Source organism: Dendrobates tinctorius, unplaced genomic scaffold (genome assembly GCF_039654945.1).
Source record: "Dendrobates tinctorius isolate UK_male_01 unplaced genomic scaffold, ASM3965494v1 ptg000060l, whole genome shotgun sequence".
In the NCBI taxonomy this organism is placed as follows: Eukaryota; Metazoa; Chordata; class Amphibia; order Anura; family Dendrobatidae; genus Dendrobates; species Dendrobates tinctorius.
Window position 1 is genome coordinate 58,940,770 of NW_027361728.1, and position 23,312 is coordinate 58,964,081.

The 23,312-nt window shown below is 43.2% G+C and overlaps 1 protein-coding gene across 2 annotated transcripts in view; it reads right to left on the reverse strand.

Moving 5' to 3' along the window:
• Positions 1–23,312, reverse strand: part of RSRC1 (arginine and serine rich coiled-coil 1) — a 505,347-nt gene that overhangs the window by 120,941 nt on the left and 361,094 nt on the right. For both annotated transcript variants that reach the window (XM_073578989.1, XM_073578990.1), the window contains one exon: positions 5,100–5,168. In XM_073578989.1, the coding sequence (XP_073435090.1) occupies positions 5,100–5,168 (69 nt within the window). The remainder of the gene's footprint in view (positions 1–5,099; positions 5,169–23,312) is intronic.

Genomic DNA, 23,312 nt, shown 5'->3' on the forward strand with positions numbered 1-23,312 from the left:
TGAAGTCCTAAAAAATGGGTTTCAGAAGTTTGTGCTGATGGGGCCATTTAATATTTTTGTCAGTAGCCACTTAATTATGTAGAGCACTAAAACATAGTCAACTATGTTTTTGTGCTCACCTCGAATAGGAGGATTTTGCTGAAAATGATGTCCAACAAAGGACAACATGATTCCATCTCCATCATTAAAGTCAATGGCCAAGTCAGCACAAATATCTGAATTCAGTTTTTCAGGGCTTCAGCTGTAAGCCCCAACTGAGCCACTGATATGGGGGAAAAAGTGTGATGTGAACATAGCCTATGGACCCCATAGCAGCTTGTATGGCCGTTAAATCCATGTACAGAATTATATCTGCATCTTAGGAAAGGGGGCTGCAACACAGATTGGCTTTTCCATTGGATCAGGGGTGGTCTCATTGGAGAACAGGTCATCATTTGCATTGTTGGCAAAACCCCTTTAAAAACAGATAAGGAAATATCAATATTACACATTATTTGACACGTTACGCTTTATTTTTTTCAGAATTAAAGTTACTGACCTACCAAACCTTGTAGAGACAACATGTAAAAAAAAAAAAAGAACAACAACAAAAGGGAAAACTTCATTGCAGGCTTACCTCTATTAATCATAGTTACATCTGCAATTCATTTCATGCATTAAGCTAGATATCTGGATAACATAATTAGCGAATTAACATAAGAGAAAGATATTCTTTAGATAAAATGAGTGCCCAGTGTAGTTTGAAGTGAGATCAGTTTTGCATATATTATTTAAATTTCCTTCATTACGCTGAAAAAGTTATATATTTTCTTTTAAATGATCAATGAGAAAATGTTTAAACGCCAATATCCTAAAACCTCTAAAGATTATTTTGAGCATTAGCTTTATTCTACAATGAATAATAACTCAAAAGCGAAGATAAATAAAAGTGTGGAAGTGTACTGTCCTACAAAGGCTGAAAAAGCCTATCTTCCACCCAAGAATGCCACAATTAATAACGAGAAAAGCAACTAATAGATTATTACATTTGGAATCCGAAGTTCAGGACTTTGAAGTTGTAGCGACAAATGATATGAAATGCAAATTAAAGACATAATCCAGATTAAAAAAACATTAACGAATCCAACTCAATTAGAAACAATGGCCAACAAACCAACCCCAATGTTATTTAATTTTTTTTCATTGGTAACTTATGTTGGTACAAGTAACATGCCAATGCCAATTATTCTCACAACTTTCCTCTTGGTATATTTGGTGGCAGTTATTTCATGTATTCCTCAAGCCTTGTGCATAACATTGCCAGCTCTCCCCCACTCTTTCCACAGCCTTTTTCCTGACATGACATGGATGCTACATTAGCTAATGGTAGTATTAGTGCAGCTTCATGATCAAATTAATGCTAAAAAGGCAAATATACGCAACTCTGTATACATTATTGGCGATAGAGAGTCAAAGCATATACTGAGGATCCAAAAGGGTTATGCAATAATTAATTTGGATGAACTTCCTATGATCAATCAACTATGTAACGTAATCATAGTGCCTATTCCTTTGTTTTGATTTGGAAATAACCTATTGTTTTGTTCTCCACTCTGAAAAAAAAGAAAACATCAGCATTATTGATGAGCAAACGTGCTCAAATCAGGTGTCATCTTAGATGCTTGGGTGCTAACAGAGTGACTTTGGCGCTCGAAAACTATGTTCGAGTCCCCGCAGCTGCATGTCTCACAGCTGTTAGACAGCCATACAACATGCATGGACTACCTGTTTGTTAGGCAATCCCTGCATGTATTGCAGCTGTCTAACAGCAGCGAGACATGCAGCTGTGGGGACTCGAACATATTATTCGGGCACGTTGAAGTCACTCGGTTAGCACCCAAGCATGCTCCGATAACCCCTTATCCGAGCACTTTCACTCATCGCCAATCAACATTCAAGCATAAGACAGGTTTTAGACTCCTTCCTTAGACATTTATGGCCTATCTCCAAAACGGGGAGGAAGTCCTAAGACGCTTGGTCAGATGTTGCTGTTATAAAAGTGAACATTTGTGGCCACCTCTCTATTTATTCTCGCCTGGACGTGGCAGCAGGTAGGAGGGTTGGGCAACACCCAGTTAACAACACCTCTATTAAAATTATATGGGGTCTTGATACCAGAAAACAAACCAACGGGGGAATCTAAACCACTTAAAAATTAACTTTTATTAATATATTAAACGTACTCAATATTAAAGGTGTTAGAGTCAACCAGGAACCACCCAATATACAATATGGACATCAAAAAAGGTATAATTACCAAAAATAATAATGGTGAGGGGGGCTACTCTCTAATGAGCCCTAAATCACCCTAAACATACCAAAAAAATGGGACACACAAGAAAAACAAACACAAATAAAGAAACTGAAAAAAAATTCCCCTAATGGGGAGCCAACATAGTTTCATTGGAAACTGGATATCAGTTATCTCGGAGTGCTAAAGTGCTGATGTGCTGTATGTGGCTGTTGTGAGGTAGAGCCAGAGTCCACACTAGCATACGAGGTAGGTCAATCCCTCTACTCTTAATAATGTGCCTTTAAACGTACATAAAAAGCTAGACAAATGACAGGTTGAATAACCATAATATTGTGGACATACCTCAACAAAATACACCCTAAATCCACAATTGTAGATAAATATCCACTAGACACAAAAAAATATATACAGAAATTAAAGGGTATTCAAGAGCCATAAATAGGTCTGAATCCAAATATTATCATCAGAGTTAGGCGTCAAAAAGCCAATACCCATCAACCCCAGTTTCCATCATAGAAGTCTTTCAAAGACAAATAGTAGGTATAAATTCATAATAATAATGCCATGCTAATAACACCAAAATAATCAGACCATGAGGCCACTTAGGGGTTAGGGTTGGAGTTAGAATTGAGGGTGTTTCCATTGTTTAGGTACATCAGGGGGTCTCCAAACGCAACATGGCGACACCAATGAGTCCAGCCAATTTTGCATTTAAAAAGTCAAATAGTTCTTCCTCCCTTCTGAGCCCTGCTATACTCCCAAACAGTGGCTTTCCCCCACATACAGGGTATCGGCGTACGCAGGAGAAATTGCACAACAAATTTTGAGGTCCATTTTCTCCTGATACCCTTGCGAAAATAAAAAAGTTTAGGTCTAAAGTAAATTTTTTGTGAAAAAAGTAAAATGTTCATTTTTTCCTTCCACATTGCTTTAGCTTTCGTGAAGTACCTGAAGGGTTAATAAACTTCTTGAATATGGTTTTGCACCCCTTGAGGAGTGCAGTTTTTAGAATGATGTCAGTTTTCGGAATTTTTTGTTATATTGACCCCCAAACGCACTTCAAATGTGAGGTGGCTCCTAAAAAAATGGTTTTGTAAATTTTGCTGGAAAAATGAGAAATCGCCGGTCAATTTTTAACCCTTAAAACGTCCTAATATTTGTTAACTATTTTGTGTGATATGATTCTCTGATTTAAGGGTACAAAACTTAAAAGTTTGAAAATAACAACATTTTCAAAATTTTTGCCAAATTTCTATTTTTTTTCATAAATAAACACAAGTTAGATCGAAGAAATTTTTATCACTAACATGAAGTACAATATGTCAAGAAAAAACAAACTCAGAATCAGTGGGATACGTTGAAGTGTTCCAGAGCTGATACCTCATAAAGTAACAGTGGTCAAAATTGTAAAAATTGGCTTGGTCATTAAAGGGAACCTGTCACCAGTTTTGTGACATAGCAGCTAAAAATATCGCCTTATTCAGCGTCTGCAATGCATTCCCTAATGCAATATTTCTGAGCAGGCGCAAGATGTCGCATGTGCAAGACGCATTATCTGTGAAGATATGGGGTTAATCTGCAGGTTAACAGCATTCTGAGCCATGCAGCCACTGCACTGAAGGCTCGTCTGACAGGAGAAAATAAGCTTTATCCCTTCCGGCAGCTACTGCTCAGTACACAGTGAGTGGTGGCTGTAACCACACCCTGACAATGACTGACAGCCAGCTCAACACTAATCTACTGTAGTGTAAGCTGTGAGTCAGGGCTGGTTGAGCCTGTCACAGGTTTACTGTGACAATGAGGAGCTATAAGAATGCAGTGTCTAATTTTCCGCATTTCTGTACTGATTAGAGGCACCACACCATCATATTAAACAGTGCAAGTTTCTGCCAGCAATGCAGAGGTTATACTATACAGTTGAGTGCTCCTCTGGCCATCAGAGATGCCAGTGTTAGTTTCATACTGCATGGCTATGGAGCTGGAGGAATTGGTTGTTTGAGGAGGCGTTTGGAGTGTTTATCTAATGACTGTTGCTTGGTTATTCGGTTGTGTGCAGTTCCTCATCTTCTCCTATTTGTTTTTATTCTTCCTTCACTCTCCAGTGTTTCACTATGTTGTTTGTGAGTGCATATTTGTGTGATAATTTTTTCCCTGTACATATTCCCTTGTTAGACTGGTTTGTGCATTTTCACACACTACTACCCACTTCCTTGGCTGGGGGAGGGAACAAATTAAAGGCAGATTCAGGAGTTCAGCATGGTACATGGTCCTAGGGTCATCATCATTAGAAGGAATTTGGAGAGAAAGGATAGCTAAAGTGCCCCCTAGTGCTAGGGAAAGAGAAAGACGCTCTGGCCCGGGATATTCAATAAAAGAGTCGTGACAGCGCCTCTATGGCTGAAAACCAAAGGCTGCAGGGAGGAATAAAGTATTTCCTCCCTGCAGCTGGGCTGTCAGTACTGCAGGCAGGCAGCTTTAAGAGGCTATTACCTTGCAGATTAACCCCATATCTGCAGGTTAATAGTGAATTGCGTTTGAGGTCATGACAGGTTCCATTTAAAGGCCAGTGCTCTTCAGCCCAATAAATGGGCACCGCTAACTTAAACCTACTTGAAGCAGAGTCTTTGCAATACCCATGTATCCATGCACAGACACGAACATTCTCCTTCTTCCCATCCTGTACATATCTCTCAAGCTTACATTACATTCATGTACCTACTAGAATTTGTACTCATGGGAAAGGCATAATATGTAATATATACATAATAGTGGCTGAACCTTGAAATGGACCCACAACAACACTTACCTTCTTCTTTACGCCTTCTGGCTTCCTCTTCACTCCTCTCCTTTGCTCTTAATACTTCATCTGCTTTTGCTAGCAAGAAAAAAAGGACCAACAATTAGACATTTCTAATGTAATAAATTCATAAATATATTACCAACAAATGTTCAGGTTTGAGGCAACAGTCAATGTATATAGCAGAGCGCTGTACTGACACACAGTATTAGCAAAAAAATAGCTTCCAAAACTAGGCCACAAAATATTAAATGAGAAGAGCACCTAGAATAGAAGCACGCTTGTGAGGAAAGCACACCAGACTGTACAAATCTCATTACTACTATTACATTACCACCAATATTCCATGTTTTTCTGCTTGTAACAAAAGTAACACCTGTTACTGGCGAACTAGATGAGCACTTACAATACACACTGTTAGGTATGTGCACACAGTAAGTATTTGGCAGTAAAATCTATGCAAAAATTAATGCATGATTTTCCCTGCATTTTTTTCACATTCCCTTGTAAATACTTAGGTCCCAAAAAAATGAGAAAGGTATTCAAGGAGTTATACCTTTATTGGCTATTTACACTCCCTTGAATGATTGAAAAATTCTGCAAAAATGCTGAAAGAATTATTGACATGCTGCAGATATAAAACTGCTTCAAATTGGCAAGACAAAAATAAGCAACATGATGACATTTCAGAAATCTCATTCACTTTGCTGTAACATTTTCACCTGTGGAAAAAGCGTGACATGTGAACATACCCTTACACATCATGTAAAACAAAGTGGATATTGACATATTTGCATTTTCCACCTATTAAGCTATTATATCCTTAGCAAAAAATGACAAAATAAAACAAAAGCAATTTACATCTATATATTAGTTAATCTCGGTATAGAAATTAGAGCAAACTTGGTGACAAACCACAGCTGACAGATGATCTAATATGTATCGGGTAAGGCCTGTTTCACACTTCCGTTTTTTCAAATCCGTCAAAATCCATTGGTTTCCGTTAAAAAACGGATCCGCCATTTTTTTGCAGGATCCATTTTTTTTCCATAGCGGTTACCGCGGATCCGTCAAAAAAACGGATCCGGGTTTTAAAAAACGGATCCGTTTGCATCCGTTTCCGTCAAAAAAAAGGAAACGGATCCGTTTGGCGGACACAAAAACGGAAGTGTGAAACAGGCCTTAGGCAAATATTCCCGTAACAATATATATATGAGAGAAAGAAGGATTGGGCATGTAGATGTCAACATGCCTGATGCTTTGTTCTGGAAGTTGATGTCTGAAGCTTCAGACCACAGCTTATTGAAACAAACAAGTCTGCTCAACCAAGCCAGTGTCTATACATACGGGGTGGTCAGACGCTGATAACCTCTAAATTGTATCATGGTGTGAAAGTGATTGCATGTATTACATATACTGTATATATATGTATATATGAAACTTCCTTCTCACCCCCAATGGGGGTGGTCTTTTTTTTTTTAAACTGTTTTTATTAGTTTTAACATATACAAACAAAAGCACAAAAAGCTTGTAATGCAAAGCTAAAAAACGTAGCAATATCGTACATTAACAGGAAATTACAATGACGTAGCCTGTAGTTAAACTGTTATTAACATCGTTAACCCCCCCTTCCCCCAACCCTCCCCTCCCTGCGTGCATCATTATCCAAACAATACTTATTAAACTGGCATATGTCCACTAATACATTGTAGTAAGTACCAGCTCGTATTTTCAAATTGCTTTTTAAATCTGTTCTTAGACTCTAAAGCCCCCGTTACACACTGCGATATCGCTAGCAATATTGTGACGTTGCAGCGATATTGCTAGTGATATCGCTGCATGTGATACTTACCTCCGACCGACTCCCCCGCTGGTTATCGCTGATCGCACGAGAAGCTCCTGGACCATTCCTCGTCGGCCACTTCCTGCTGGGCTTCCTGTGGCGCCGACGAGCAACGCGTGGAGCCGGGCGGGAGGACGCAGGATCGCCGTGTCTGACAGGTAAGTAGCGACCCCCGACCACTGCTATGTCGCTGGGGAGATCTGCCTGTGTGGCAGCTCACTAGCGACCACCTAGCGATGGACCAGCAATCCTGACCGCGTCACATCGCTAGTCGGGATCGCTGGTGCATCGCTAGGTGTAACGGCACCCTAAGGCTGGGTTCACACGTAGCGGAATTCCCGCGGAAGTTACCGCGAGAATTCCGGTATTCCATTCCGCGGGAAAATCACATTTTAAATACCCGCAATTTTCTCTCGGAAAAACTAGCGATTTGCAAGCGTAATTAGCTTGCAGAATGCTAGCGTTTTCCAAGCTATCTGTAGCATCGCTTGGAGAACTGATTGACAGGATGGTCACACTCGTCAAACATAGTGTTTGACAAGTGTGACCAACTTTTTACTATTGAGGCTGCCTATGCAGCATCAGTAGTAAAAAGATCTAATGTTAAAAATAATAAAAAAATAAAAAATGAATCATTAATTTGCGAAATCGCGGAGATTCCGCCCACATAGGAATGCATTGTTCTGCTTACTTTCCGCATGTGGCTGTGCTCACCATGTGAAAAGTAAGCAGAACATTTGCAGATGGTACCCACGGTCCGGAGGAGAGGAGACTGTTCTCCGGGCTGTGGGTACCATATCCTTGTAAAAAAAAAGAATTAAAATAAAAAAAATCAGATTATATTCACCTTCCGACGTCCAACGCAGCGTCCTCAGGCCTCTGCGATGCTCCAGCAGGTCCCGTTCCCAGTGAAGCATTGCGGCAATGACCTTTGATGACGTCGCGGTCTCGCGAGACCGCTACAGGATCGCGAGACGTGATGTCAGCAAAGGTCATCGTAATGCATTACTGGGAACGGGAGCTGCCGCGTGTATCGCTGAAGCCTGGGGACGCTGCGCTGGACGTCGGAAGGTGAATATAATCTGATTTTTTTTATTTTAATTCTTTTTTTTACAGGGATATGGTTACCCACAGCCCGGAGGACAGTCTCCTCTCCTCCGGACCGTGGGTACCATCTGCAAATGTTCTGCTTACTTTTCACATGGTGGGCACAGCCACATGCGGAAAGTAAGCAGAACAATGCATTCCTATGTGGGCGGAATCTCCGCGATTTCGCAAATTAATGAGCATGCTGCGGATTTTTCCGCGATGCGATTCCGCCACGGGAAAATCCGCAGCATTAGCGCAGCATTAGCACAGCAATGCGGAATCCCATAGGATTGCATGGGATGCTGTTTCTTTGCGTTTAAACCTGAACGTGTGAACGCAGCCTAAATCAAGAGTGGGAATAAAAGACGACTATCTGATAAAAAATTTCTCAGTCAACTTTGCTTTGTTAATGTCTCTAACCAGTCCATCCTAAATAGACAGTAAACCTTGGTTAAAATTAATGATCTTGGAGGTGCATCTGGGTTTAACCACTGATGCAGAATACTTTTCCTGACCGCTGAGGCCCATATCACCAAAATAGCCTTCATATGTTTAGGTAGTGATCTCTGCTCCAAGATATTGAAAATTGCTCCCTGTGGGTTGAGGGGAAACTCTACCCCACAAATATGTTGTAGTTCAGCATGGATATCATGCCATAACTTTTGAATTTTAATACAGCTCCACATATGATGCTATAGATCAGTGTTGTGCTGACCACATTTCGCACATTTATATGAATTCATAGGGGACATCTTGAACTGAACGTAAGGGGTAATATAAGCCCCATGCAAAAGTAACACAGCCATTTTAGTATAGCTACTGTATGGAATGACTTTTCTTTGAGCCATAGTGGCCTCTAATAAATCCTGTACTTCCAATCCCACAATAACTTATCTACCTTGCCGGGTCTGTATCTATTGCATCCCATGACCACTCTCTTCGCAAAACAGAGTATATGCTGCTAGTAGATGTTGGCTGAGTTCTACCCATTCTAAGAATAATGTCAAGCCTATTTCCCAACCCATGTCCCTGTCTACTGCTGACGTATTTAAGGACTAAAATGCGTGCCTGTAGAAACAGAAAAGGTCTGCCTCCGAACAAGTGAAAACGATGTACCGCCTCTTCAAAAGTAAGCATAGAAAAACAATGATCCAGCAAATCTATCACTAGAACACAATTCTTACGTGCGAGAGTCGTATAATCTTTAGGTGGGATGACTTTTAGAAATAGGGGGTTACCTAAAAAAGGTTGAAAGGGCGATAAACCACTCTTTAATTTGCATGGAAGTGTTTCCAAGAACTGAGGAGGTTAATTGTTTTAAGGATGAGGGGTTTATAATTGAGTCTATATAAAGTGTGGGGATCTGCCGGAAGACATATACCCAAATATCAAATAGATTTCGTCCTCCCCTGAAAGGGAAAAGAATCATCAGATATCCTACCTGATCAACAAATTTTTTTATTGTCGACACTATGGCTGAAATGGCCTGGGTCGGATTAGACATAAATAGAAGAATATCATCAGTGAAAGCTAATAATTTAGTCTCCACTCTCCACGTTTCCCGAGCGTATTCCTCAATACAAAAAGCCTAGAAGTAGGATCTTGATATATTAACCTGATTGCTGAGCAAAACCATGACCCAAATCCCTTCATTTCCAGTAACCTCTGTAAATAATCCCATGAAACCTTATCGAAGGCCTTGTCAGCATCAAGCCCAACCACTATGTTCTTTTTACCATTATTAAGTTTACTACAGGATATTGAGCCTATTGCTGCTCTGATATTATAGGTTATTGAGTTCCCATGTATAAACCCCGTCTGATGTGGTGAGATTATTTCAGGAATAATTTGCTGGACCCTGTTTGCCAATATTTTTGCTAGGAGTTTAAAGTCTGAGTTAAGCAATGAAATTGGGCTCTTTCATGCTCTATGTTTTCCGCAGACTCCAAGGCTTCCAAAATTTTTTCCCTATTTATGGGAGAATTAGATAATTTGAAATTCTTGTAAGCCTGTGTTAACTGTCTCTGTGTCGCTAATGTCGCCTCTATTAATTTTTTTCCGTTTGTTCCCAACATAAGAAATAATTTGTCCTCTTAACACAGCCTTGGAAGCCTCCCAGAATAGATGTGGATCACTGCAATGTTCTTTATTATCCTCTTTGTATGTATCCCAGGATGATTGTAAAAAAACTTTAAAATCGTCAGACGCATATAGATAAGAGGGGAACCTCCATCTCCTTTCTGTGACGACTCCTGGAGTGGACCCTCTGGGTCGTGGCACCAACCCTCCCAGGGCGAGCTGACCTAGTGAGGACCACCCCCTATACAGGGAGTGTAAGAGGCAAGCCCCAGGGGGTGAGGTACCACAACCGCTGGCACCAGGCGGCCGGCTCACAGGAGACACGAGTGAGTGTGTCTGCAGGAATGTGTAAAGCGTGGGCACGGGAACACGTGGTATACAGCGTCCGGGTGTGAGCAAAGCAGGATGCGTGCAAAGGAGCACGGCAGAGCTGAGTCAGGCCGCAGGTGTGTCAGGAGGTGTAACAGAGTACAGGAGCAGGGTGTGTGCCAGAGGGCACAACTAAGCATAAGACAGAGTACAGGATTGGAACGTGTGCCAGGAAGCACAACTGAGTAAGAGACAGAGCACAGGATTAGAGTGTGTGCCAGGAGGCACAACTGAGTACAAGACAGAGCACAGGATCAGAGTATGTGCCAGGAGGCACGGCTGAGTGTAAGACAGGGCACAGGATCAGAGTATGTGCCACGAGGCACAGCTGAGAGTAAGACAGAGTACAGGGTCAGAGCGTGTGCCAGGAGGCACAAACGAGTACAAAGCAGAGTGCAGGTTCAGAGCGTGTGCCAAGAGGCACAATAGCGTGCAAGGCAGAGGACCTGAATACAGCGCACAGCCAGGCAGGGACATGACAGACCAAGCCAGGAAGTACAACAATAATCAGGCACCTCCCCTAGGAAGAGGTAGCCTGATATAGCACATGATCGCTAGGGCTTCCGGGTCAAGTCCTCCAGTACCACAGAAAGGACGGACCTGGAGGACGAACTGAGAGGAGCGCGCAAGCGCACACATAACATGGGGGAGACAGGAACCTAGGTACGAGAGGTGCGCGTGCGCAACCGGTGGGACCCCCGGAGCGACCGCGGCTCCGGAAGAGAGGACGTCGGGACCAAGGTCCCGCCCCCAGGTGAGTGCGGCGTGACACTTTCTTTCCATACTGGATGTGTAAGTCTAGATTTAAAGACCACTTGAGCGTGATCGGACACATGAAAATTTAAGATGTTTGTCGTAAGGACAAGGGACACCATCGACAGGCACAACAACCAATAGTCTAATCTTGCATGAGATTCATGGACATGAGAATAATTGGAATAGTCCCTATCAGCGGGTTGCTGCCATCTCCACACATCCATCAGCCACAGATGGTCCATCAGTTTTTGAATAAGTCCTCCATGTATCGCGACACTAGATTTAAGCTTGACCTGTCAAGGGATGAGTCGTGAGCCTCATTAAAATCCCCCCCCACTATCAGATTAGACATATCCCATTCCACTAGTTTGGAAAGCAACCCAATCGAATGAGCATGAAGGTCATGTTACTTTGAGAATAAAATGAATGCACGCACCCCCCCCCTCAACATTAACAACTTAATCCCACTAATCAACATGCCCAAGGCACAAATAAACTTGAATCTGCTCAAGAAAAAAAGAGATCAATATCTTAACAAATATAGAACACAAAAGGCGATGTCACCTTATCAGGCAAAAGGGATAAAAGGTGCAAAAAACAAACATCCCATGACCTCAGGTCTCATTCATGGCCTGAGTGGTCGCCTGTGCGCCCCCTCCCCCGAAGATGCTGTATTGCTTTTTCAGGATCACTAAAGACCCAATTTTTCCCATTCATGGCAAAGCGTACAATTTCCGGAAATTGTAGCGCAAAACAAATATTCTTTCCCGCCAGGATCGCACATGCGGGGTTAAAGGCCTTACGTTTAGTTGTAACCGCAGCCGAATAGTCCTGGAAAAGAAACAGCTTATGATGATCATATGATAGTGATTGTTTCTTTCTGTATGCCGACAAAAGGCTCATTTTGTCTTGGTAAACCAAGACTCGAAATATTACTGGACGTGGTCTAGAGTCATGTATCATTCGTAGGAGGACCCAGGCGATGGACTCTTTCAATTCTTAGAGCCCTTGAAGGTGGTGTAAGATTTAAGGCTTTAGGGAGCCATTCTGAGACCACCCCCATCAAATCGGTTGATTTATTCAATTCAGGGAGTCCCACCAGTTTCAGATTGTTACGGCGAGACATGTTCTCCAAGTCGTTGACCTTGTCAAGAAGATATGTGGCGTTTTTGTCTCTCTGATCTAATTTCCCTGAGAGATCCGCGACCATGTCCTCCAAATCTGACACTCTATGTTCTAAGGCCATTAGGCGTGTCCCTTGTATGTTAACTTGAGAGGCAATAGCATCAAGAGTCGCCTGAAACGCCACTAGCCTGGAGTAAATTTTTGGCATAAGCATGTCAGTAATGGCCTGAGCGATAGATTGCATATCCTCATGCTCCATGTCAGTAGTTATCTTAGGTGGAGAGGTAGTATTCTGTTGTCGGGTTGAAGTCCTATTTGTTTTTCCAGATTTGGCCACGTACTTTTCCATTTGTATAAGAGACCTAATGCACGTATATAGATTTGTCGGTGACATCACCTTAAAGTATCCCAGTCACATGCAAAATTAACTAGACACACAAGAAATGCAAGGCAGCAATTAAAACCAGCTCGGGTAGCTTCCTTCAAGATTTGATCTAAGTGCTAATCCTCTATATAATAGCCAAGTCACTGGGATAGCCCAACTAATTGTAGGACAGCACTCAATCCAGCAGGGGACAGTGTATCCAATCCCTGATCCACTGCACAAAAGAAATTGCCTAGCACAGTCACTTAAATCCAGCAGGGGGCAGTCTCATCTAGAGTTGTGTGCATGTGCTAGATTGGGAAGGAAGGCACTAGATAATGCAAGATTACAGGCCCACACAGACGGGCAATGTCCTTACACTCAGGCCCCACTGCTCAACAGTTCCCAGAAAACGTGCGGTTAGCTTCTTCTGCCCATCGTCTGGTGCCCACTGCCTCCTTCTCCTTGCGCTCTGCTATGCCAATCACTGCCACCTCTCCGGACCTACTGCCAGCAGGCCTCCCGTCTTCCTCCTATGGCTGTACTACGACACGTGCCTCCCTGTACCGATCTCCGCTCCCGCTCCTCCTCAAACAGGTATCCGATGGCTTTTCCCTCCCGGTATACCTGTAGCCTGGGGGTATAATGCAAAGTGTGCTCCGCTCTCTGATGTGACCTAACACTGTCACTCCTGTCAGGAGCGGGGTGCCGTGTGAATCAAGGCGCTGCCTGCGCCTAGGACCTCCGGAGACCCCGGAGAGCGGCCCCGATGTTAGGAGACCTTGCCCGGGTCTTATCCCTGCTGCCCGCTTAGTTTGGCAGTAGATTTAGCTCTGCCGTAGGGGAGCCATCTCATAACTCAGCCTCCCGCAGGTGGTCTTTGTCTTTTCACATTCTCAGGTCCTATACCAGAGGCCTGGGAGTTTGAGGGTTCTGCGCAGGATCTTATTTGTTCCCAGCATTGCGCTTTTCTGGACTGAGAGTTCAGATGTTGCTCCTGGGATCTGTTGTAGCCATTCTTCCAATTTAGGGTTCATTGCTCCAAGTGCTCCTATTACCACAGGAATCACTTTTGCCTTCACCTTCCACATCCTCTCCAGTTATTCTTTGAGGCCCTTGTATTTCTCCAGCTTTTAATATTTCTTTTTTATGATGTTGGCATTGCCATATCTATTATCATTGCTGTCTTCTGTTCCTTGTCTACTATGGCAATGTCTGGTTGGTTAACCAACACCTGCTTATCCGTCTGGATTGTGAAGTCCCAAAGTATTTTAGTCCTTTCATTCTCCACAACTTTATCTGGGGTATCCCACCTGGACTTAGGGGGACTTAGCCCATATGCTGTGCAGATGTTCCTGTATACAATTCCCGCTATTTGGTTGTGGCGTTCAGTATATGCTGATCCTGCTTGCATTTTGCATCCTGCCACTACAGTATGTGTTGGACTGTCTGGAGGTTTCTTTGCATAGTCTGCACCTTGGGTCTTGTCTTGTGTGGCAGATTCCTGCTTCTATGGATCTGGTACTTAGTGCTTGCTCTTGTGCCGCTATGACTGGTGCCTCTGTGCTGTCTCGGAGTCCAGCTTTCTCTAGCCATTGGTAGGATTTCTTCATTTCAGCCACCTCTATTATCTTGTCTTGCCATGTTGCTTCATGTTCCTGTTCTTCCTTCCAGATCTGTTGTTGTTGCTGCCTTAGGCTTTCTCTCAGCATCTCATCTTTTGGTGCCATTCTTCTGATGTATTCCTGGATACTCCTTGTTTCACCCGTGATGGTGGCTTGGATGCTTATCAAGCCTCGACCACCCTCCTTTCTGTTGGTATACAATCTTTGTGTATTAGAGTTAGGGTGGAGACCTCCATGCATTGTGAGGAGCCTTTGTGTCTTCACATCTGCAGCTTCCATCTCTTCTTTTGGCCAGCACACTATGCCAGCAGGGTATCTGACAGCAGGCAGGGTGTTATGATTGGGTCTCCGAGGAGGAAAGCAAGACCAAGCTAAGCCACAGAAAACCAGAGAGGTTGGTAACTAAGCGGATTGCAGACCCCTGAGCCTATCCACATAACCAGCAGTAGCCGTGGAGCGTACCTACTATGATCCTAGACGCCTCGACACAGCCGGAGAACTAAATAAGCCTAAAGCAAGAAAGGGGAAATCTAAACTGCCCCAGAGCAGACCCCAAAGGAATAGATAGCCCCGAAACATATATTATCGGTGAGACAAGATGAAAACACAAACGCAGGTAGGAAAATAGACTGAGCAAACGATGGAGCCCACACTAACTAGACATGACAGGAAAGGAAAGACTCAGTCTGCAATCATGCAAAAAACCCTGCAAGAAATGCCCAACACGTCTGATAGAAAAATACTGAAGTCACTAAACTTCGCCCACTATATCATCACTCTGGTATATTCTGAAAGCAGAGCAAAAAGAGGCCAATCTAATAAGGGACAAAAACAAACTGGCACAAGCAGTAACATAAGGATGGAAATTCAGCACAGCCCCAGCCGGAGCTGGCTGACCACACAAAACTGAAATAGACAAAACCAGATCAAATGTGAACATTAGCAAAAGAACACTTAGCTGAGCATGCAGGGACTGAGCTGGAAACCAAGACCTCAGGAGGCAGAAAAAAATCACCAGCAGCGATAGAGGGAGTCGGCTGTCTTAAATCCAGTCAGAAACTCCAGATCTCCAGTCATCCTCCTCATTATCAAGTGGCAGGCCTCTGTTAATTAGATCAGCTCCATTACCTCCAGTAACCACCAGAGGGAGCCCGGAAAGAGAACTCGCGACCCCTCTGTCAATACAACCAGCTCTACTACCTTCACTAGTAACCAGAGGTAGGCCAGAAAGCGAATTCACAACAGCAGGGCACATGTATTGATGGTGTGTATTTTATTCTTCCCATTGAGCTGGCTCTTCTGGACCTGTCTTACCCTTTTATGGTATTAGGAGGTTGCTGCTTTCTTTGCCTCCTCATCATGATTACCAAATTCCCGTCGGATGCCGAGGTACTTGTAGCATGTCTATACATCTGCTATGTGTCCTGCTGGTAATTCCACTCCATCAGTCTTGATTACCTTGCCTCTCTATTACCAACCAGCCGCATTTCTCCAGTCCGAAAAACATCTCAATGTCTTTGCTGTAGATCCTTGTCATGTGGATCAGTGAATTGATGTCTCATTCATTTTTCGCATACAGCTTGATGTCATCCATATAGAGGAGGTGGCTGATGGTGCTTCCATTCTTTAACTTGTATCCATAGCCAGACTCTGTAATTATCTAACTGAGGGGGTTCAAGCCTATGCAGAACAGCAACGAGGAAAGTGCATCACCTTGGTACATGCTGCATTTGAGGGTCACTTGTGCTAGTTATCTTGAGTTGACTTCCAATGTTGTTCTCCATAGCCCCATTGAGTTTCTGAGGAAGGTTCTTAAGTTCCTGTTGACATTGTAGAGAGCCAAGCATTTACAGATCCAAGTATGTGGCATTGAGTCATAGGCTTTCCTGTAGTCAATCCAGGCTGTGCTGAGATGGTCTGTCTGGATCTTAAGTCTTGAGCGACTGCTTTATCAACTAGGAGCTGGTTGCTTAGATCCTCTGGTGTCAGTCCCAATGCCTTTTTGAGCTGGATTCATGTACTGGATCATATGGCTCTGTAGCTTGGTGGCTATGATGCCTGACAGGAGTTTCCATGTTGTTGTAAGGCAGTTTATTAGGTGATAGTTGGATGGAATTGTTCCTTTGTGAGGATCCTTTCTGATCAGCACTGTTCTACCTTTTGTTAGCCAATCTGGGTGGTGACCTTCTACTAGCAGTTGGTTCATCTGCTTTGCCATGCGTTCATGTACCACTGTTAATTTCTTTAGCCAGTAGGTGTGGATCATGTCTGGGCTAGGTGCTGTTCAGCTCTTCATGCTCTTGACATGTTCTGGATGTCTGCTTCTATAAAGGTGACTGGTTCTTGCTCTAAGTGGTTGCTGTGTTTCATTCTCAGATCTTGCAGCCACATTGTACTGGTGTTGTATGTTTTTCCTTCTCCCATATGCTCCTCTAGTATTGTTCAGTCTCTGCTATTGGTGGAGTTGCTAAATTTGTGCTGTTACTCTGTAGTTGGGAGTACACCTTGGATGGTTCTATGGAGAACAGGGCATTCATCTTCTTTGCCTCAGCTTCTCTAGTGTATCTCCCTAGTCTTGCAGCGAGTGCTGTGAACATTTGTTTAGCAGCCTCTAGGGTTTCAGTTAGGGTCAGGCCTTTGTATTTGTCCAGCTTTGTCTTATTCTTGATCTTTTCACCCTTCTGTATTTCTGTTAGTTGGCTGACTTCCCTTCGTATCACCTTGATCTTTAGCCCCCGTCACACACAGCAATCTCGCTAGCGAGATCGCTGCTGAGTCACAAGTTTTGTGACGCAACAGCGATCTCACCAGCGAGATCGCTGTGTGTGACACTAATCAGCAACCGGCCGCCCTGCCGGGTATCGCTGATCGTGCTCGAATGGCCTGGACTTTTTTTGATGGCTGGTCTCCCGCTGGCCAGCACACATCGCTGCGTGTGGCAGGCGGGAGACCAGCAACCAGCGAGCTGGAGCCTGGTAACCAAGGTAAACATCGGGTTTCTAAGCGCCGCGTGGCGCTTAGAAACTCGATGTGTACGTTAGATACCAGCGCACTGGTGCAGGGAGCTGGTAACCAAGGTAAACATCGATGTGCGTCGCTTGTTACCCACGTGCCGCTGTCCTGATCGCTGCCGAGATCTGCCTGTTTGGCAGCTCACCAGCGATCATGTGGAAACCCGATGTGTACCTTGGTTACCAGCTCCCTGCACCAGTGCGTTGGTAACTAAGGTACACAGTGGGTAACTAAGCGACATGCGTCACTTGTTACCCTCGTGTCGCTGTCCTGATCGCTGGTGAAGCTGCCTGTTTAGCACCTCACCAGCGATCATGTAGCGACACACCAGCGATCCTGACAAGGTCATATCGTTGTCGGGATCGCTGGTGAGTCGCTATGTGTGACAGGGCCCTTTGTCTCCAGTCTTCTTTTTCAAGGGAGTCAAGTACTTCTGTTGTTCTTGCTGGTTACATAGCCAAGCATTTCCATGATTGCTGAGGCAGTAGAATAAATCAGTTTATTAGTTTGAGCTATGGTGGTGGTAGGTATTGATGAAATTGCTCTATTGGCATCTTTTAGCATACTGTTTGGTGGAGTTTATATACACTCACTGGCCACTTTATTAGGTACACCTGTCCAACTGTGTGTTAAGACTTAATTTCTAATCAGCCAATCACATGGCGGCAACTCAGTGCATTTAGGCATGTAGACATGGTCAAGACAATCTCCTGCAGTTCAAACCGAGCATCAGTATGGGGAAGAAAGGTGATTTGAGTGCCTTTGAACGTGGCATGATTGTTGGTGCCAGAAGGGCTGGTCTGAGTATTTCAGAAACTGCTGATCTACTGGGATTTTCACGCACAACCATCTCTAGGGTTTACAGAGAATGGTCCGAAAAAGAAAAAAAATCCAGTGAGCGGCAGTTCTGTGGCCGGAAATGCCTTGTTGATGCCAGAGGTCAGAGGAGAATGGGCAGACTGGTTTGAGCTGATAGAAAGGCAACAGTGACTCAAATTGCCACCCGTTACAACCAAGGTAGGCAGAAGAGCATCTCTGAACGCACAGTGCGTCGAACTTTGAGGCAGATGGGCTACAGCAGCAGAAGACTACACTGGGTACCACTCCTCTCAGCTAAGAACAGGAAACTGAGGCTACAATTTGCACAAGCTCATCGAAATTGGACAGTAGAAGATTGGAAAAACGTTGCCTGGTCTGATGAGTCTCGATTTCTGCTGCGACATTCGGATGGTAGGGTCAGAATTTGGCGTAAACAACATGAAAGCATGGATCCATCCTGCCTTGTATCAACGGTTCAGGCTGGTGGTGGTGGTGTCATGGTGTGGGGAATTTTTTCTTGGCACTCTTTGGGCCCCTTGGTACCAATTGAGCATCGTTGCAACGCCACAGCCTACCTGAGTATTGTTGCTGACCATGTCCATCCCTTTATGACCACAATGTACCCAACATCTGATGGCTACTTTCAGCAGGATAATGCACCATGTCATAAAGCTCGAATCATCTCAGATTGGTTTCTTGAACATGACAATGAGTTCACTGTACTCAAATGGCCTCCTCAGTCACCAGATCTCAATCCAATAGAGCATCTTTGGGATGTGGTGGAACGGGAGATTCGCATCAGGGATGTGCAGCCGACAAATCTGCGCCAACTGTGTGATGCCATCATGTCAATATGGTCCAAAAACTCTGAGGAATGCTTCCAGCACCTTGTTGAATCTCTGCCACGAAGAATTGAGGCAGTTCTGAAGGCAAAAGGGGGTCCAACCCCTTACTAGCATGGTGTACCTAATAAAGTGGCCAGTGAGTGTATATTGTAGTGCAGCGGGGTTGGTGTAGTGTGACAAATAGGCAGGGACCACAGAAAGTTCAACTTAAACAAATTTTTATAACTTACACATAGGAGTGTTGTCCTCCAGATCGCAGCTCGATTTCCACAAACACAGTCCAGAACTCTGTCCCAGTTGCCGTACACAATGGCACCACCATGTCTTTTGGGTGTGTCAGCTGCCTGGAAGTACCTGGCTCTGTGTTAGCGCCACACAGACCTGGATTGAACAGAGCCACCTGCTCTGCAGCTTGCAAACTCCACTGACCTGGATTTCACTGAACCACCCAATGCAAAACTGACAGATTTAAATGGAATTGTGGCCATAGAGCCACTTCCAAAACCCGGAGTGGATACGGATTCGCCTCACTACCAAACCTCCAAATCCCTCTAAAAATAAAAGCCCTTAACGAGTTTTCCTAAAAATCTGAGTCACTACCAATCCATTCTTTTTTTTATTTTGCCTTGTGACTCACAGGCGTCCTGCTGTGAACTCAAAGCGCTCCAGTGGGTTTAATAAGATTCTGTTCACATTCTGGGGGACACATATCGGCCCTCGCATACAATCCCGCTTCACTGCATCACAATATATAATCGCATGTTTAGTGCCCTGAGCAAGTACAAAAAAAAATCAATTTGAACATGGCGCCTGCCGCGCCTGCGCAATAGCAACTATTGGTGTGTATAGAGATCCGATCGTTGCTACTGCGCAAGCAGAGCCATCTTATTGGAGAAGGAAAAAAAATTCCTCTTCAAAGATGTCGTGAGCGGTGCCATCTTGGAGAAATTTTTGTTTTTTTTACTTGCCCAGCAAGATGGCGCCGCCGGCGCCTACGCAAAAGCAGCTATCTGTTCTCTATACACAACTAGGACACAAAACATGCGATTATGCTGCAGCGCAGGTGCCACGGCTGGCACCTGCCTGCAGAAAGGTTTTTTTTTCTTCGGTATCTACAGATATTCATTATGCAAACTAGGGGGCAGGTCAGTGAGGGATCAGTGACCTGTCAGAAGTCTGCATTATGAATACCTAATCAGAGCACCCCATGAGGACCCCCCCCACAGACCGCACTGGAGCACGAGCATATCATTAACTAAATCTGAAAGCCTTCTCAGAAACACTATGATAGACCGTCTGTACATTTAGTAACATAGTTGGCAAGGCTGAAAAAAGACATTTGTCCATCAAGCTCAGCCTATATTCCGTCAGAATAAATCCCCAGATCTACGTCCTTCTAAAGAACCTAATAACTGTAAGATACAATATTGTTTCGCTCCAGGAAGACATCCAGGCCTCTCTTGAACCCCTTGACTGGGTTCGCCATCACCACATCCTCAGGCAAGGAATTCCTGATTCTCACTGCCCTAACAATAAGGAATCCTCTTCTATGTTGGTGGAAAAACCTTCTCTCCTCCAGACGCAGAGAATGCCCCCTTGTGACCGTCACCTTCCTTGGTATAAACAGATCCTCGGAGAGATATTCCCCTTATATACTTATATATGGTTTTTAGATCGCCTCTCAGTCATCTTTTTTCTAGACTAAATAATCCTAATTTTGCTAATCTCTCTGGGTATTGTAGTTCCCCAATCCAATTTATTAATTTTGTTGCCCTCCTTTGTACTCGCTCTAGTTCCATTATATCCTTCCTGAGCACCTGTGCCTGTAACTGTACACAGTACTCCATGTGTGGTCTAACCAGGGATTTCTACAGAGGAAGTATAATGTTCTCATCATGTGTATCCAGACCTCTTTTAATGCACCCCATGATCCTGTTAGCCTTGACAGCCGCTGCCAGGCACTGGCTGCCCCAGGTAAGTTTATCATTAAGTAGGATCCCCAAGTCCTTCTCCATGTCAGATTTAGGCTGGTTTCACATTTGTGTCTGTGTGCACAGCAGTGTTTGATCCGCATAAATCCACATGCGTCATGCGTACATATATTTAACATGGTGTACGCAGAGACATACGTTTGCATGCGTTCGCATGATTTTGCGTACGCATGCGTCGTTTTGCGGAATAAAAATGACAAATATGCGCATGCGTCAAAAAACGCATTAATGTCTATGGGAACGCATTGGTGCGCAAAGACTAGCGTACGCATGCTTTCTTCAAAATGTAAATAGAAATCCCATGAGACACGCCCATTTTTGTCTGGTGTCATATCGCACACGTGTGCATAAACAACGCAAACGCATGCAAAAACGCATACACGCAGCATTTTTCCGTCATGCATAAGATGATGCGCATAAAAACCGCTTAGTAAACAAACGTGTTTTGCATGCGTTTGCGCATGCGGATGATACGCTGCAGTCTCAAACGCTAATGTGAACCTAGCCTTATCCAGTGGTTTCCCGTTCAGGGTGTAATGGTGATATTGATTCCTTCTTCCCATGTGTATAACCTTACATTTATCATTGTTAAACCGCATCTGCCACCTTTCGACCCAGGTTTCCAACTTATCCAGATCCATCTGTAGCAGAATACTATCATCTCTTGTATTGACTGCTTTACATAGTTTAGTATCATCTGCAAATATCGAAATTTTACTGTGTAAACCTTTCACCAGATCATTAATAATTCACAGCGACCCAGTTAGAGAATATACCATTTATAACCGCCCTCTGCTTTCTGTCACTAAGCCAGTTAGTTACCCATTTCCCCCAGACCTAGCATTTTCATTTTGTGTAACAACCTCTTGTGTGGCACGGTATCAAACGCTTTGGAAAAATCAAGATATACCACATCCAATGACTCACTTTGTTTAAGTCTATAGCTTACCTCTTCGTAAACACTGGTCAGATTGGTTTGACAGGAGCGATTCCTCATTAACCCATGCTGATAAGGAGTTAAACAGTTATTCTCATTTAGATAATCCAGAATAACATCCCTCAGAAACCCTTCAAATATTTTACCAACAACAGAGGTTAGACTTACTGCCCTATAATTTCCAGGTTCACTTTTAGAGCCCTTTTTGAATATTGGTACCATATTTGCTATGCGCCAGTCCTGTGGAACAGACCTCATCACTATAGAGTCCCTAAATATAAGAAATAATGATTTGTCTATTACACTACTTAGTTCTCTTAGTACTTATAGGTGTATGCCATCCGGACACGGAGATTTATCTATTTTAATCTTATTTAGCCGGTTTCGCACCTCTTCTTGTGTTAGATTGGTGACCCTTAATATAGGGTTTTCTTTGTCTCTTGGCATTTCACCTAGCATTTAATTTTCCACTGCATGAATACCGTGTAGAAGAAGGTGTTTAATATATTAGCTTTTTTCCTCGTCATCTACAACCATTCTTTCCTCACAATTTTTTAAGGGGCCTACATTTTCACTTGTCATAAACCTCTAAAATCTTCTAACTCATCTAAGATCCCTAACTTACATACCCAAAGTTTTAGGTTCTGGGAACAAAGGGGTCCTAGATAACTGTAAATTTGTTTACTGTTAACGATATCTATAACTTTGTATTTAACCCCCCTCTCATGTACAGCACCATGGAATTAATGGCGCTATATAAATAATAATAATAAAAATAATGTATGTAAACAGTAGTTAGCAAATGATAACTACAATGAATGTTAATGTGACCCATTTTGCATTTGGTTTGTAATGTTTTTTGCATCAGTGTGTTTGTTCCATTTAGTTTTGATTGTTTCAAATAACAAAAACAAAATGTGAATATATCTTGATATTTTTCACAATAAAAAATCTGATAAAAATTGAATATAAAGATTAAACAACAACCACAAGACGGATTTCATCAACCAAGGTATCATATTGATTAGTATGACGGCGCCGACCTGACTCTGTCTGTAGGTTACTCAGCACAATCCTGCTGACAGGTTCCCTTTAAAGCAAGCCCAATAGATAAAATGGAGGCTTTCATTACTAGCTTGTGATAGATTCAGGCAGAAGAATATACAATATATACATGTAACTTATGCTCCCTGTGAGTTTTATTTTCCATAAAAAAAGATAGAAAGCGCTGCTAAAAGGAAGTATAAAATATTCACAGAGTATAGATTATTTTCTTGCTCATAAAACCCTATAAGAGTACATTTTCCAAATATTGCAGAGATACAGCTTCTAATTTAAAACATAATAGAATTAGATATTTTCTTCTCG